General features: G+C 48.7%; 2 protein-coding genes across 2 annotated transcripts; one reads left to right on the top strand and one right to left on the bottom strand.

Moving 5' to 3' along the window:
• Window positions 1-1,012: 1,012 nt before the first annotated feature.
• e2f1 (E2F transcription factor 1) lies at window positions 1,013-6,071 on the bottom strand. Its single transcript, XM_068752318.1, has 7 exons — window positions 5,820-6,071; window positions 5,544-5,643; window positions 3,960-4,179; window positions 3,556-3,708; window positions 2,947-3,061; window positions 2,590-2,872; window positions 1,013-1,254 (listed from the first exon to the last, which is right to left on the bottom strand). The coding sequence occupies exons 1-7, from the start codon at window positions 6,069-6,071 to the stop codon at window positions 1,013-1,015; spliced, it is 1,365 nt and encodes a 454-aa protein (XP_068608419.1).
• Window positions 6,072-7,663: 1,592 nt separating this feature from the next.
• Window positions 7,664-15,519, top strand: znf341 (zinc finger protein 341). The gene is made up of 16 exons (XM_068750281.1): window positions 7,664-7,709; window positions 8,303-8,413; window positions 8,615-8,805; window positions 8,914-9,063; window positions 9,225-9,518; window positions 9,668-9,851; window positions 9,928-10,018; window positions 10,101-10,191; window positions 11,402-11,582; window positions 12,051-12,295; window positions 12,506-12,714; window positions 12,955-13,051; window positions 13,897-14,029; window positions 14,358-14,468; window positions 14,606-14,695; window positions 14,904-15,519. Exons 1-16 carry the CDS (start codon window positions 7,679-7,681, stop codon window positions 15,413-15,415), a joined length of 2,721 nt encoding a protein of 906 aa, XP_068606382.1. The 5' UTR covers window positions 7,664-7,678; the 3' UTR covers window positions 15,416-15,519.
• Window positions 15,520-15,746: the final 227 nt, after the last annotated feature.

Below are 15,746 nucleotides of genomic sequence, written 5' to 3'. Positions count from 1 at the left end.
CCAGCCTCGTCAGCTGGAGCTTGTAGGCCAATCAGGGTAAAGGAAACCAGCCTCGTCAGCTGGAGCTTGTAAGCCAATCAGGGTAAAGGAAACCAGCCTCGTCCAGCTGGAGCTTGTAGGCCAATCAGGGTAAAGGAAACCAGCCTCGTCAGCTGGAGCTTGTAAGCCAATCAGGGTAAAGGAAACCAGCCTCGTCAGCTGGAGCTTGTAAGCCAATCAGGGTAAAGGAAACCAGCCTCGTCAGCTGGAGCTTGTAGGCCAATCAGGGTAAAGGAAACCAGCCTCGTCAGCTGGAGCTTGTAGGCCAATCAGGGTAAAGGAAACCAGCCTCGTCCAGCTGGAGCTTGTAAGCCAATCAGGGTAAAGGAAACCAGCCTCGTCAGCTGGAGCTTGTAAGCCAATCAGGGTAAAGGAAACCAGCCTCGTCCAGCTGGAGCTTGTAGGCCAATCAGGGTAAAGGAAACCAGCCTCGTCAGCTGGAGCTTGTAGGCCAATCAGGGTAAAGGAAACCAGCCTCGTCAGCTGGAGCTTGTAGGCCAATCAGGGTAAAGGAAACCAGCCTCCTCAGCTGGAGCTTGTAAGCCAATCAGGGTAAAGGAAACCAGCCTCCTCAGCTGGAGCTTGTAAGCCAATCAGGGTAAAGGACACCTGCCCATTAGACCACACCCCACGCAAACACCTGCACAAATGTCGTCAATAGCAAGAAAATGCTCCCTTGGTACGTTCCATATAAATAATTTAAATAGCTACGCTAATGCTAAAGACTTGGTGTAAAATGTTTTTGATGGCCAAAAAAATAAGTGCTAATCTTGTGCTGTATAATTTGTGGGACTTTTTGAGGTTTCGTAGCCCATGGGGAACTTTTTAGGCAGCCAAATACTGCACAGAATATTTTACAACACCCAACAGTGGCTGGGTGTTTGACAAAATAATACGTTTGACTTCCAGGCCTTCAGAAATCCCAGGATATGGAGGAACAGTCCAACATCTAGAATAGCCTAGAGCGTGTCCTCTAACTATCAGCCAATACTTTGGACAGATCACCAAAGTCACAGTCAAAGAGTTCGCTGATGCCTTCATTGTGGTCCAGTCCAAAGTGGTAGTCATGAGTGTGTGGGGGAGACAGCGTGATGAAGCTGTCCAATGGCAGAGAGAGGCCTTCTCCATTTAGAAAGTCCAAGGAGGTGATGGGCGAGAAGTCAAAATCAGGCATGTCTCCCAGGTTGGAGAATGGGTCGCCCCCAAGGAGAGATTCTAGAATAGACAAACAGACACAGCGTCACGGGAGGCATTCGTTACGCCCGCCGAGGAGGTTACGCTTTTGACCGCCCGTCTGTTAGCAGGATTACGGAAAAACTGCTGGATGAAGAATCTAAATGGGTATCGGTCGAATTTAGATCCCGTTACATTTTGAGAGTGATCCAGATACCCGTCTGGATACAAAGAAAAAAAAAAACGGATTCGTCCATTTACTTATAATGCAGGCTAAGTAGTAATAATTATATCTTGTAAAATGTGCCTTCAATTCATTCATTCATTTTCCACCGCTTTTCCGCCCTGCATGCCACGGGAGTTGCGGGAGCCTAACCACGCTTGCTATGGTCAGAGGCAGGGTACACCCCGAATGAGTCGCCAGCGCACCACTCACCAAAAGCTCCGTAGGATTTATTTTGCTGTCAGTAAAATGACAGAAATAATTTCCTTTTGTTCTATTTCTGTAGAAACATATTTTGCTCGTTTATGACCAGGTGAGATCTCTCATGGGCTGAGGGCGATGAAAGTCCTTGAGTGCATCCGAGGTAAAATGATGAGAGCACAGCGGAACGCTATGGAGGCGGTCCTTGCTCTCTGTATTCCCTTATGATCGGAGATTAGATCCAAAAGCCACGCAGCGTGGCATTTTGTTGTCGGAGATACGTCACGCTACGTTCTGGGGCCGGCTGCGGCTCAGTTTGTAGAGAGATTCGTCCAGAGATCAGTGAAGTGTGAATGCGAGTGTGAATGCGAGGCGATACAAGTGCAGTCCATTTGTTACGTTCGCTGCGCTCGTAGCTAGGGCTGCAACCATTTGACGTCATCAACCCAGAATGCATTGCGCACGCAAAAACATGGCGGCAACCATGTTGTAAACAAAACGGATTTCATAACTTCTTATAAATATTTATATATTTTTGTCAATGTATTTACATAGTAGAGGTCTATGGTTGTATTTTTAGTTACAGCCGGCATTCCCTTTAAAATCCACCTCAACTCCGATTGGCTTTTACTTTCATGGTTGGTGTACAAAGACACCAAGAAGAGTTCCTAACCTTTTGATGATGATCCAGATCACCATGTGGATGCAGGAATTTTTTAAGGTTTGCCCACTCCAGTGGTTTCTGGATTTTACTAAATCAACACCAACATCATCAGTGCGTGAGCCAAACATATTGTGTTTCGTGGCAGCAAAATGTTCCGGCATTATTTTCATCTTGGAACTTTCCACGAGACATTCTAGAATCTTTACTGGATTAGCTTTGCTGGAAATGTTGGAACCCTGAATACTCCTTGAAAAGTTGTAATAAATACAATTCTTTGCTAAACGCTCACCTGTCTCACCGCCTAACATCCCAGGTGAGGGGTGCTGCTGGGAGGCGGCCGTCACCGTGGACGAAGTAGATGCCGGCGATGACAAGCCGTCTTCCAGAACCAGTGTGGACTTTCTGGCTCGCGATTGGTCTGTGAGTTTTGGGGAAGGTGGGACCACGGAGGAGTCCGCGTTGATTTTTGACGGACTGCATCCCGTTTCCGGGCTGCAGTCGCCGGAGCCGTCATCCGGGCAGAGGAAGACATCGATCGGGCCGCGCGTGCTCTTTAGCGTCACCTGGTAGCCCTGGAGAGACGAGACAAACTTGTTGTCGCGTGAACAATTTCACCACAAAGCTGAATCGCACCGAGTGTCCGTACCTCGTTGGGTTCTGAATATTGCATCTGAGTCTCTGGGGGAGCTCTGATCACCATTACCAGCTGGTCCGGGGAATCACAGGACTTCTTCAAATCCTGGCAGTGCACGTAGGACAACGTGAGCGACAACCATTAAGGAACACAGCAGCTGCATGTGGCGCCACATCAAGACCAGCAAAGACCAGCAAAGACCAGCAAAGACCAGCAACACACTCCCGACAAAGCTTTAGGGTCTACATCCGAGCAGGCAAACCTAAAATAAATCAATATCATTTATAATCGGCAGTGGATTCAACATTCCAGTCAAAACCAAGCCTGAAATAGTCAGGATCCCCCCCAAGGTGTACTTATCGGAAAAACTGTAGTTCCAGTACAAGAGATGTGTGTATAAAGTTTAGTGAAAAACTATGGAAAGGTTTTTGAGTCACATCCCAGAAACCTGACTCAAAAATTAAGCCCAACTTCATGCACAACACGTAACCATGGAAACAGTAGGAATGTAAATGAGAAAACCGTCCCCCCCCCCCCCCATCTGTCAATATTACAAAGAAGAAGAAAACTCGATCGTCACGGTCACGGAGCGCGACCTTGAGCGCGACCCTGTGAGGATATTTCTTGTTCTGGGGGTCTTCCGTGAACAGCTGGAGCTGAACGTTGCCTTTGGAAATGAGTTCATCCAACTGCTCCTCGGCCTCTGTCAGGTCACACACCTCGCTCTGCAGCTCCTTGTGGCGTGAAGCCAAAGCGGAATCAACTCGATTCCCCCTGGAGGAGGAAAAGTCCACACTAGCGTTCAGGAAAATGGCTTTAATGGCGCCGAAGGAAAACAGACCTGCTGGACAATCTGCTGCCTGTCCGGCCCATCCTCATTTCATGTCGTATTTTCTACTGACTATATCTGTGCTCATTTTGTTTAACTGCTAGAACAGTACATGATTTGTACACTAATTTGACACAGACACATTCACGCTTGTCCCACGATTACCTATTGAACGTGTAGCTTCATTGATACTCACAGCCACTGAATGTTGTTCTTGGACTTTTTGGAGATGAGCTGGATTCCCTCCAGGACGTTGGTTATGTCATAGATCCGTCTCTTCTGAACATCGAGGACCTGCGAGGCCCAGTTCAGGTCCACCACGCCGTCAGCCGACTGGGACAAAAGGTCCAGGAAGCGCTTGGTGGTAAGATTCAAGGACGTGTCGTACCGGGACTTTTCTGTTGCGGTTCGAGGAACTGGAAGGGAGAATAATCGGTTCAAAGCACGGACATCCCGTAATGTGTGTTGAAGGGACAGGGACACATTGCGGTGTGAGATTTTGGGTTTTAGGGTCCACTTCTCCCCAGTGGTTCTGTGCCAAGGTGGATCTTCCTCGGCTCCCTCTGCCCAGCCAACGGAAGGAAGGAATTGACGAGAGCACCGGGGCTGTTTCATTTATTTTAAACGCCCAGCGTGTGTAACTGAGCCGGAGGTGACCAGATTAACTGATCAGCACTCTGGTTTTGTTCCAGCTTTTCTGCGCCAACGAACAGTTTTACCTTTTAAACGTGATTCTTGGAGAACTCCGGAGAGAGCGGATGCCGACCCGCTGCTTATAACTGGCATCGCTGTCTCTACGATGTGAGAATTACTGTTGTCATGTTTACACAACTTTTCAAACCACTATATCAGGTACTCCGCCTGTTTTTACCACAGGTTTGACAAAGGTTTGTAGTTTTTGCATCGATTAACAACCAACACGTCGGACCCGGGGGGGGACTTCAACATCCCAAGACTGTAATGTAGTGAAAGACGACACCTGCTTTGAACTTGTGAACCTTGCCTGTTGAATGGACAGAAATCCACGAATAATAACAGCCGCCATCTTCCCGTGTCCTTGAAAACAAGTTGCCAGCTGGTTGCTGCTGATGGAAGGACAGCTGCGTTCGGGACCGTTCACAGCCGCAGCAGCGTGATTGGACATCGGTGACAGTAGGTGCGTTTACAGGGACACATCTAATCGGATTAAAAGCCTGATCGGAATAAAAATGCTTCACGTACACACCCACATCGGAACAGTCTGACCCGATCAAGCTGAATCCGATCGAGGGGGGCGGTTTATACCGATTGATGATCCGATCAGGGCGCATGAAAACACTAATTCAGATGTTTCGGTACAAGCCGTCCTTCCTGCGCATGTCTGTGACGTCAGCTTTACGCGATTCTGCTATTCCCGGAACGAAGCAGAGCGAGCGAAAGACAGAACTGGTCACTATCTGAGACAAACGCGTTGCCGGAGACATTAAAGGAGGAAAGTAACAGAGAAAACGGAGGAAACGCGTGAAATAACGGCGATCTTTCAAGCAGAAAAGGGCGGAGCCACGTTTTGTTTACAACTGCAGTCGCTACTTCTACTATTTCCGGTATATTTGGAATAAACTACGCATGTCAAAATAATTCATTCCGATCGAAAGTGTGATGCACGAACACGCACGTCCTAATCGGATCAACATGTTTAGGGTCCATGAACACAGTGCAGCCGGTCACACGGACATTTTGTCCATGTAATACGCAGCAACAACGCAAATCGGGAGAGGAAGCTTCAGGTGGGGGCAGATACCTCTCGGAGGAGCCGGTGTAGAGAGCGGCGCCTGGCCGACAGACGGCCGGGTGGTGCAGACATACTGATGATCGCTGTCCAGGTCCAACCTCCTCTTTACCTGAATGTATACAGACGGGTGGACAAAGGAATTCACTGCCATGATTATGTCTCCCTGGAAAAAGAATCCCTTATAAATAACAGGTACAGTTTATAAAAAGGTAAACATCTCAGCATATAGAACAAAAAGCTCGCCCACGGCCCCTCAAACAGAAACTCCTTCCCCACTTTCCTCACCGGAGGTCTTCCCAGAGTCGGTCGTCGCTTGTCCCGGAGCCCCCCACCAGCGGCGCCTTGCGGCGTGGCGAACAGCAGGATCTCCCCCGTGCTGCTGGGGGCCGAGGTTGGGTGGAGCCCCTCGCTGCTGGGGCTCGTGATGATCACTATCTGGTGGCCCTCGCTCAGCCCGAGACTCCCGGAGTTCAGCAACGTCTCAAAGTCGGCCAGCAGATCCTCAGACGTCTGCCCCGTGATCAAAGTCTCTGACATTGCAGTGAGTCAGTGAGGGGGGGGGGGGGGGGCTTCACTGGATAATCTGGGCTGCTGAGGGGCCCCCAACTCAGGCGCTGCGGTTTGACACCTGCTTGGATTTGCTGAGCTCAGGGGAATTAAGGAACAAAAGGAATCTCCCGAGCAGCTTGAACATGGCTAAAGTTTTTTTTAAAGTTTTTTATTATTCTCGTCTGTCCTCTTTAATAATGATAATCAAGCCGCTTCAAAAAAAAAAAAAAAAGTAAACAAACAATATTGTTTCATCTCAGGGAAGCTAGCTGCTTAACCCAGAGCTGGTAGCCATTCAAATCGGGGTTCTTTGTTATTGCAATTACAAAAAGAAATACAGCTACCTGAGTCTCAATCGCTCCCGTGCGGTGTAAAATCGATTAGGTTAGCGAGCTAGCAAGCTAGTCCATTGTTTTAATCTGTGCCGTCAGCCTCAGTTCGCAGCCGCGGCCTGCCGCTCTGTCCTCCTCGCGGTGCTAACGAGCTAGCCTGGGTCCGAGCAAGTCGCACTGAAAGTTTAAAACGACGCGACGCAGCAGCCGCGCTACACACGAGACGATGCTAACGTGTCCTTACACCCAGCTCGGGGCGCACAAGTCGCATTTCGGGAGCGCGCTATCTCAGTAAAAACACATGCAACGCAACGAGCATCTCCATTACTCCGAAGCAAACCGCGTCTCATAAGGCCACAGACAGCTTAGCATCAGGGAAGCCGTAGAGTAAGAAAACACAGGGGAGGATAGCATGCTAGCTAAGTTAGCCCCAGTTCTTCAACCGCTTGCCTTAGTTCGGGGCACGCAGGAAGCGGTCCGATAAAACTGGAAATGTACCGCAAGAGGACAAAAATACAAACGTCGTTTAGAATAGCGGCCGCTCGTCCTTCGGCTGTTTCCGCCGTAACTCGGCGCGTTTATAAAAAAGCCTGTCCCGACGCCCTATCGGTTGTTATTGTTGTTATTGTTCCAGCTGATCTGAACAAGGGTCGGACGGTTTTCGCGCGAAATCTTTTTTGCCGCGAAACCAGCACATGGTCAATACGACAGCTCCCATTGGCGCAAACGCGTTACTTTCCGGAGGGCGGGGCGGGCGGTCTCTGATTGGTTTAAAGCGTGGTCTGTCATTTTTCACCGACGCAGGGGCGCCTGGCCGATCACAGATTCATCGATGTTTCAGATCCGTTCAAGGTTTCTCGGGAAAATACTACAACATCACAGCTGTTCGATTGTCGTGCGCGGAAAGAAGACAATTGAACGGACTTCGTACTGCAAAAAGTTACGTCCCATTAGAACTATTGCTCGTATCATTGCTTTAGTACACAACAAGTTAGTCGCGAATTAAATTTGATCGATGGAGAATTACAGAAAGCTCAACCACTTACGTTCAAAATCAATTAATACGTGAATTTACAAGTACAGGTTTTTTTTAAACCAACTTACAGTCTGTTATGACGGCTAACAGTGGCTATGCTAACGACGCTGCTTCTACAGTTTAGTTTTTTTGTGTGATTTCAGGGTCTTTTCCTGCGAGGTGAAACGTCCCCTGACAGCAGACTCGACTAATCGAGCGCCTATCGCGCAGCAGAGGGAGCTTTCAAGATGGCGCAAGCAATATTTGAAGTGCTTGAAGGTGGGACTATTATGTTAATAACCACCTAACTACAACTGTAAGAAATAGATAGCGTGTGTTTAGAGCAGCTGCGACACACGAGGAATGTTTTACGGATCGAAATGCGCGTCTATTTATAGTCAGGGCAGTGAAACGAGGGGGAAAGTGGCTGCGGCGGGTCCAAACAAACAGCTCGGCTGTGGTTCGGACCTCCTAGACGAGTTACTGCATGAAGCCGTCATGAAATGAACGGCAGGCAGCAGAATGATGATGATGATGATGGTGTCGGCCTCTTCTCGATAATCAGAGTGCATGTCGGGCTTTTTGCAGCAGACGCCGATGCATCGATGCTGCTGGTTTTTCCCTGCATGCATTTACAGCGACCTTCTGCTTTGCGTATTTATTTATGTTTTACTCCTGATCACTCTGATGTTTGTATTCATGATCAGTATTATTGTGTGTAAAGCTGCTCAACCTGAATGAAAGACGTAACATTTCCAAACCAGCGTGAAAACACATCTTTCATATTCTTCAGTGAAACATGCAGCAAGTGAATGTTTAAAGTGCTGCATAATCTAGGACATGTTAACCTTCCTCCTCTTCCTCCTCATCAGGCATGGACAACCAGACGGTGCTAGCGGTCCAGTCGCTGCTGGATGGTCAAGGTGGAGTTCCTGACCCGAGCAATCAGACTGTTTCTGGAGCATCTACCATCCAGTCTCTGGGTAGGAAAGGCAGATACCGTCTATCTTATTTGTGAGATTGAGATTAAAAAAAAAAAAGGAGTCCGAACAGAATCTCTACTGTCGCTGAGAACAAAATAAAATAAGTCCAGTGGGCTCCAAAGGTGTGAATCGAAGCCCCTTCTGGGACTAAAGCGGACGAGTCGCCGTGTGAAGCTGCTCTCGTGCTTGTTCTTCCTCCAGATGACGAGGACGTGTTCCTCTGCGGGAAGTGTAAGAAACAGTTCAACTCTCTGCCAGCCTTCATGACACACAAGAGAGAGCAGTGCCAGTCCGGCGCGCCGTCCCTCTCCACGGTGTCCCTGGCCTCCACCGTCGCCTACGCACCCCTCCCACCCATCAGCGCCGGGCCTCAGACTTCTGCCAACAGACAGGTGAGGAGACTCCAGCGCCTGCCCTGACGCATGCTGCCTCTCTTGTGTTGTCCCCGAACCAAGGACGAGCTCACACGATTGTTCGTTACTTCTCCACTTACGCATCAGGTGTCCACCTACATCACAGTCCCCCCCTCTCCTCTGACTCACACTCTAGTCCAAGGCAACGTGCTGGTCAGCGACGATGTCCTCATGTCTGCTATCTCAGCTTTCACCTCCATCGACCAGCCCATGGCTGCCATGCCGACGCCCATACAGGTAACGCAGGGCAACCTTACGCCTCCTCCTGAAGCCGTAATGTCCTCGTAGACGCCGCGCTTTTTACTCTTTACGGAGGATGCTAGACAGCTGATGATTGATCCTAAATATTTAAGGTTCTGTTCTTATCAAATCTATTTGCCTCATTTTTGGTGTTGCAGAGTAACGTCAGCATGCACACGGCTGGTGTCTCGTACCTGCAGCACCACCACCACCACCATCATCATCATCACCCCCAGCAGCAGCAGCAGCAGTCCTCACACACTTTGCCCTCAGGCCAGACCTCCACCCACCCCCTGCCGACGGGACAGCCGAGTCAGCAGCCGCTCTCCTCACAGATCCCAGTGAGCCACGGCAACTCGGTGGTCCAGGTATACAGCACGCTGCCCCACATGGCCGGCGGCGGTGGTGCTGAGATCCACACCCTGGGCCTGCAGCCCTTTCATCCCGTACAGGTGAGTAAAGCCTGCCGTTAAATGCTGCTGGGGCAGTTTTAAGTGTGTTTTGCACGCTTCAATTCTCAGATAAGATCAGGTGGCGTGTCGAGGAGAATGAAGCAGAACAGCCCCCGACACAGAGCACTGAGCCTTCGGTTCTCCTCCAGGTGCCCGGCCCGTGCGTGGACAGCCAGCCGTTCCCCACCCCTCCCGTCTACAGTCCCGGGAAGCAGAGCGCCAAAACCAAAGTCTGCAGCATTGCCACTAACCTGGCGGCGTTGGGAGACTTTGAAAAGGTCATCATTCCAAAACGGCAGAGGAGCGGCAGAAAGAGCCCGGATGGGGCGACGGGTAACTGGGAACGTTTTTTCTTTACGCAATGGCCTGACGTCAGATAAATATCCGTTCACTCCGTTTCATTCAGCAGAGCCGCTGAAAGGAAAAGGGCCAAAACTGAAGTGCAATTACTGCGACAAAGTCTTCTCCAAAAACTTTGACCTTCAGCAGCACATCAGGAGGTAAGTTCACCGGCCGGGGGGGCGTGGCCCGGAGGAGAGCTTCTCCTCCTCCTCCGACTCCCGACTCTTCTTCTCCCTGCAGTCACACAGGAGAGAAACCGTTTCAGTGCATCGTCTGCGGCCGAGCCTTCGCCCAGAAGTCTAACGTGAAGAAACACATGCAGACACACAAGGTAAAAACATTTTAGCGATCACGCAGCTGTTTGTGCACGTTAGCTTAAAGCATTCTTATTGGTCGGCAGGAGCAGCTCGTTTGTCAGATTTCTTATTTGTTGCACATGTATAGTCGCAATGAAATTATTTTCTAGCTCAAATGTCAGGCAGTTCTATCCAACAATTTGTAATTATTAGGTAATTGTACTAATCGTGTCATTGCTACATCAAGCATTTACAACAATGTTTTGTTTTTGTTTTTATATATAAAATGGGGATTTTAAGATACAGGTGGGGGCTTTCCAGAAAGGGATCCTTTGCCAGCTGAAAGTTAATGTCCGACCCTCTTCTGCTGGAATCCCCACCCCCAAAAAGATACAGATCCTTTAATTGGTTGTACAGCTGCTGTTGCAAATCACATTTTATTATTTGTACTATGACAGAATTCAATTCCAAACCTAATTGAAGCATTCAATTGGCATTTAATGAGTTAATGCAGGGGTGTCAAACTCATTTTCTACAAGGGCCACATTAGCATTGTTTAGCTCCATATGTAGCCGGCTACCTATGGAGCTGTCCAGTGCTGATCCTGAGCACCATATGTCGCTGGGATCAACATGTCAGCACATGCTGGAAAAAACAAAAAGGTTCAAATAACTTTCAATAGTCACCGCCAGCAGATTATTGATTTCCTGACTGCAGCGTGTTGCTATTGTTATTGCCATGTTGCTGAATTTTTCCATTTGATCAGTTCACTATTTAAGTTACAAACATTGCATATTCAATTGTATAGTTGTAAAAATATATGGATAGATTATTGCTGTTATTATAACATAAATCATTTCAATTGATCAGGTTAAGAAAACCACACGACTCCATCAATCACTAATCAAACTTATTCAGGTAAATAATATTAAATAATAAATCAAGAAAAATATCATCCAACACAAGTTATGGCATTAACTTTGTTCAAAACTCTTTTTGTCACAGTTGAGAGGGGCAGAACTGCAGAACAACCAACAAATGTGGGCTGTTAAGAACATGTGTGAGATGCAGCATTTTACAAAAACAAATGTCTGCACACAGCTCTCACGGGGGCCACAAAAAATTACTTGGAGGGCCACATTCAGTTTTAGTTTGTAAAAATAAATAAATAAATGAAATTTGTTTGACTGCAAGGAATAAAGTGAACTTGATAGAGTTAAAGTGACGGCTGTCTGCTTCTGGAAGGTGTGGCCCATGGGCGTGGCGAGCACTGTGTCAAGATTACCAATCACAGTGAAAGTGGTGCAAGCAGCGTCCAATGAGGAGGAGGGGAACGGGCGGCGGCGGCGGCAGCAGCGAGTCGCACCAGAAGAGGAGGAGTCACAGCGGCACAACAGTCAGACACAGACAGAGGAGGAGCCAACAGGTGAGGAGCGTTTCAGAAACCCGACTGAAAGCGCCGTCAAAGTAACATGGATCACTTTGAAATTATCATTAGCATCAGAATGTGTTCCTCACTATCTCAGCTGATTATTGACCGATGTTCATGGAATTGCAAATAGTCACGTAGGGTGGGGGCCTCTATCTCACCGCCAAATTTCATCTGGATCCGATCCAGAATGATGTCAGCAGAAAATATTTAATTTTAACATTTCATTTACGGATTCAAAAATCTGTTACAAATACACATCAACTCCGGTTCACTTTTACTTTTTGTGTTTGGTGTATAAAGATGCCAAGAACAATCTAGAACGTTTTGGTGATGATCCAGATCGACTTGGGGACGATGTGAATCTGATTAGGAGGGGGATGAGCTGCTCCGAGTGCTTTGCCGGTTGTAAACGTAGACGGCAGCATCGGGTCGTTTCTCAGTGAGCGCGATGCTCGATCCTAGACGCTGCAGTAGAGCCGGACGCTGCGACAGAAGTCCACGCCGATCCGGAGGACAGCAGAGGGGAAGCCATGCAGAACGGCCATCCTCCTCCGGTGCCGACGGCGTCCAGCCAGGACCATCGGTGCCACGCCCAGGCCAAACAGGTGGTTGTGATCGACAGCTCCTACCAGTGCCAGTTCTGTGCCGGCAAGTTCAATACCTACTTTCAGCTCAAGTCCCACCTGAGCCAGCACAAAGGGGAGCAGGTGAGTGTGGAGCACCAGCAGAAAGTTCTTGTTCTTGTTCCAAAGTTCAGGCATGCATTTAGTCGCCTTATACAGCATGAATACTCAAAGTCGTCAATATTCTAAGTCGCAATTTGTGAGGAAAGCCATAACAGGAACGCAGGAACGAACATGCTAGCTGCTCATCCCAGAGTTCTTACGAGACGAGGAACGGCGCTCCCTCCCCTGCAGGTTTATAAGTGCGTGTTGAAGTCCTGCTCCCAGACCTTCCAGAAGCTGGAGCAGTTCTTGGAGCACATCAGGGCGCACCAGGAGCAGCTGACCTACCGCTGCCACCTCTGCAACAAGGTGTTCCCCTCGCTGTTCGAACTGGGAGTCCACCAGTACTCGCACTGCTTCTGCCCACAGCAGAGCTCTCGCAAAGACGCCACCGTCTACAGGTCAGCGCCGCCGACCGCTCGCTATTTAGGGACTACTGTTGGATGGGGGAGGTGAAACGCTGGTAAAGAGGTGTGTGTGTGTGTGTGAAAGCACACAGCCATAGTGCGGCGATGCCTGAGTAAAGTGATACCATTTATGTATGTACTGTGTACAAATGCGTGTACTTTAGCTAAGAACTGTTGGTTGGTTGCGTTCTTTCTATGAACAATGACCCCCCCCCCCCCCGCCTCTCCCCTCAGGTGTGTGAAGTGTCAAAGCAGATACTCCACCCAGGAGGCACTGGAGCAGCATCTGCTCACTGCCTCACACAGTTACCCCTGCCCGCACTGCCAAAAGGTACGTCTCACCGGCGTGTCCGCGTCCTACGGGGGGGGTGGGGGTCTCCGCGTCCTACGGGGGGGGGTTTCCGCGTCCTACGGGGGCGTGTCACTGACGGCCGGTTACTCTGGTAAGACGCTCCAGACTCGCGATGAGGTCAGGAAATATTACATTCTAACGTTGAAAACTCTGATTCACTTACTTTTCATGGTTGGTGTATAAAGATACTAAGAACATTTTAGAACCTTTTGGTGATGATCCAGATCACCATGTGGATGGTGTAGATCCAGTTAGGAGGGGAGTGAGCTGCTTGGGGGAGGTCTGTGCTCTCTGAGTGTTTTTCTAGTTGAATCCGCAAATGGGGTTTTCAATGTTAAAATAAATATATATTTTTACCGACTCCATTCTAGATCTGATCCGGATTAAATTCGGTGGTGAGATAGAGGCCCCCACCCTACATGACTGCGTCAAATTCCATAGACTTTGGTCAATAATCAACCGAGATTGAGGAACATATTTTTAACCTCCATCCAGAATCCAGGATCTCTTCTGGATTATCATCAAAATGTAATAGTAATCTGTTCCTGGTAACATTCCCAAACATTTCCTGAACATTTTGAGTTATCTTGCTAACAAATTCATTAGAAGGGGAGGAGCTGATTGGAGGAGGTTTGTGCTCTCTAAGTGCTTTTCTAGCTCAGCATAAATCATTTAATGTAAAGGATGTCTCAGTAATTTACTTAAAGACAAAGTGAGTAAAAATAGAGCCCAGGCTGAACAGTACTGAGCGGGACCATTAAAAATACTCCGTTGTCTCAGTTGGAGTTACCGTAGTTTTAATCCCGTCACGTTCCCGCCGGCAGGTTTTCCCGTGCGAGCGCTACTTCAGACGCCACCTCCCGACTCACGGCATCGGAGGCAGGTTCAAGTGTCAGATCTGCAAGAAGTCTTTCAAGACGGAGCACTACCTCAAGCTGCACACACGCATCCACTCAGGTCTGCAAGGCTCTCAGAGAGCAGTCATCCCGTCCCTCCGATGTTCCGCTGCATGCCGATTTATGATTTTGCCCCCCTTTTCATAAAAACATTGTATAAAGCAAGTCGTCTGCTTCGGTTGACTGGGAAATGCAGCAGAAAAACCTTTTTGCCAAGAAGCTCCAGAAATGTTTTATGGAAAGACGAGAGACTTCAGATGTCGTCTTGGTTTTGTTTCTGAACCGTTTCTTTTACGATGGCGTTATAACGTCCGAGGAAATCCCGGGGCTGCGTCTCCGACGCAACGGTTTGCAGTTGAATTGATGTCTTGCATGATTTTATGCTCCAGGTGAAAAGCCATATAAATGCACCCTCTGCGAGGCGATGTTCAACAGGAAGGACAAAGTGAAGCGACACATGCTCATCCACGAACCCTTTAAGAAATACAAATGTCCTTTTAGGTGAGAGTCGGTCCTCCGTCTCCACTCGATTGATTCCTTCAAACCTTTTGTCCCCATTTACATCAATCTGCCCTTTAAAAAAAGAATCCTTTTCTTTCTCGCCTCGCGTTGCTTTCATTGTGAATGTCGTCCTAACGTTGCTGTTTTCCTACCAGGACACACGTAGGCTGCGGCAAAGAGTTCAACAGACCGGACAAACTCAAGGCCCACATCCTGTCTCATTCTGGTAAGGGAATAATGTCAGGGTTCGTTTTTAGTTCAGCCGCGATGATGGAATATCGTGTGATTTACAAACATATAGACTGATCAGATTCATGTGAATATACATATATATATATATATATATGTATCATTGAGCAATAGGACCTTGAGGTTAGTCGCCTGTTTGTGTGACTGGAACGTTTTTGATCCTAACAAAGTCCCCCGTCCTGCAGGAATCAAACCCTTCAAGTGTCTCTTCTGTCAGAAGGCGTTCAGCCGCAGGGCTCACATGCTCGAGCATCAGCAGTCCCACACGGATAACTACCGCTTCAGATGCTCCACCTGCAACAAGGGATTCACCAGACACAGTTACTACAGAGATCACAAGTGCCCTTCAGCGGGGAACGGGGTGGAAGCTGAAGGGGGGGCCGACGGAGACGAGCTCGAAGGAGCTGCAATGGGAGAGGATGAAGGGAGAAGAAGCCGATTCAATAGAAATGTAGAAAGTCCAGGGCCTGGAGGAGATGACGGAGAGGACGACATCTTGGACAACAGACAAAAGCTGATGCGCACAAATGGGGGCGGGGAGGAGGAGGAGGAGGAGGAGGAGGGGAGGACAGATGAGGGTTGCCGGGCTGCATCGTCTATCGCGACCATTGGAGGCCAGACAGAAGAAGCGGAGCAGGAGAAAATGGAGCCGATCCAAAGCAGTGAGCCAAACTGTTTGCAGCAGACATGTTTGTAGTTTTCAGCGTCCTCGTTGGGGCTCCATCCATCCTTTGAGAAATGCAGCCTGTCCAATTCTAAATTATTATATTTTATTAAATTAAAACTGTTATTTAAACTGCACACGCCTCTTGTGATTATTTTACTGTCACTTACAACAGCACCCGGTCGCGGGTCAGCGCCATCCCAGAGGTCAACGGGCGAGAGGCGGGGTGACACCCCGGACGTGCGGAACTCTAAAGGTTGTTCCACACGACTCATCAGCGTAATCTGGAATTTGAACAGTTTTGTTTTCCGGTCCCTGGAGGTCAGGTCAGCGGTCTAAACACCGCCGCGTTGCCGACTCGGCA

This window comes from Brachionichthys hirsutus, chromosome 2, assembly GCF_040956055.1.
Source record: "Brachionichthys hirsutus isolate HB-005 chromosome 2, CSIRO-AGI_Bhir_v1, whole genome shotgun sequence".
Classification (NCBI taxonomy): Eukaryota; Metazoa; Chordata; class Actinopteri; order Lophiiformes; family Brachionichthyidae; genus Brachionichthys; species Brachionichthys hirsutus.
This window is presented reverse-complemented; position numbering and strand designations above follow the sequence as displayed.

Bases quoted from the DNA above. Each gene is read 5' to 3' on its own strand.
- e2f1 (XM_068752318.1), bottom strand. From the start codon at position 6,071: ATGTCAGAGACTTTGATCACGGGGCAGACGTCTGAGGATCTGCTGGCC. The intron at 3,062-3,555 runs ATATCCTCACAG...GTTGTCGCTCAC, and splicing joins GAAGACCCCCAGAACAAGAA to GTTGTCCTACGTGCACTGCC. The intron at 2,873-2,946 runs GTACGGACACTC...TCGTCTCTCCAG, and splicing joins AATATTCAGAACCCAACGAG to GGCTACCAGGTGACGCTAAA.
- znf341 (XM_068750281.1), top strand. From the start codon at position 7,679: ATGGCGCAAGCAATATTTGAAGTGCTTGAAG. The intron at 8,806-8,913 runs GTGAGGAGACTC...CTTACGCATCAG, and splicing joins AGACTTCTGCCAACAGACAG to GTGTCCACCTACATCACAGT. The intron at 9,064-9,224 runs GTAACGCAGGGC...TTGGTGTTGCAG, and splicing joins CCATGCCGACGCCCATACAG to AGTAACGTCAGCATGCACAC.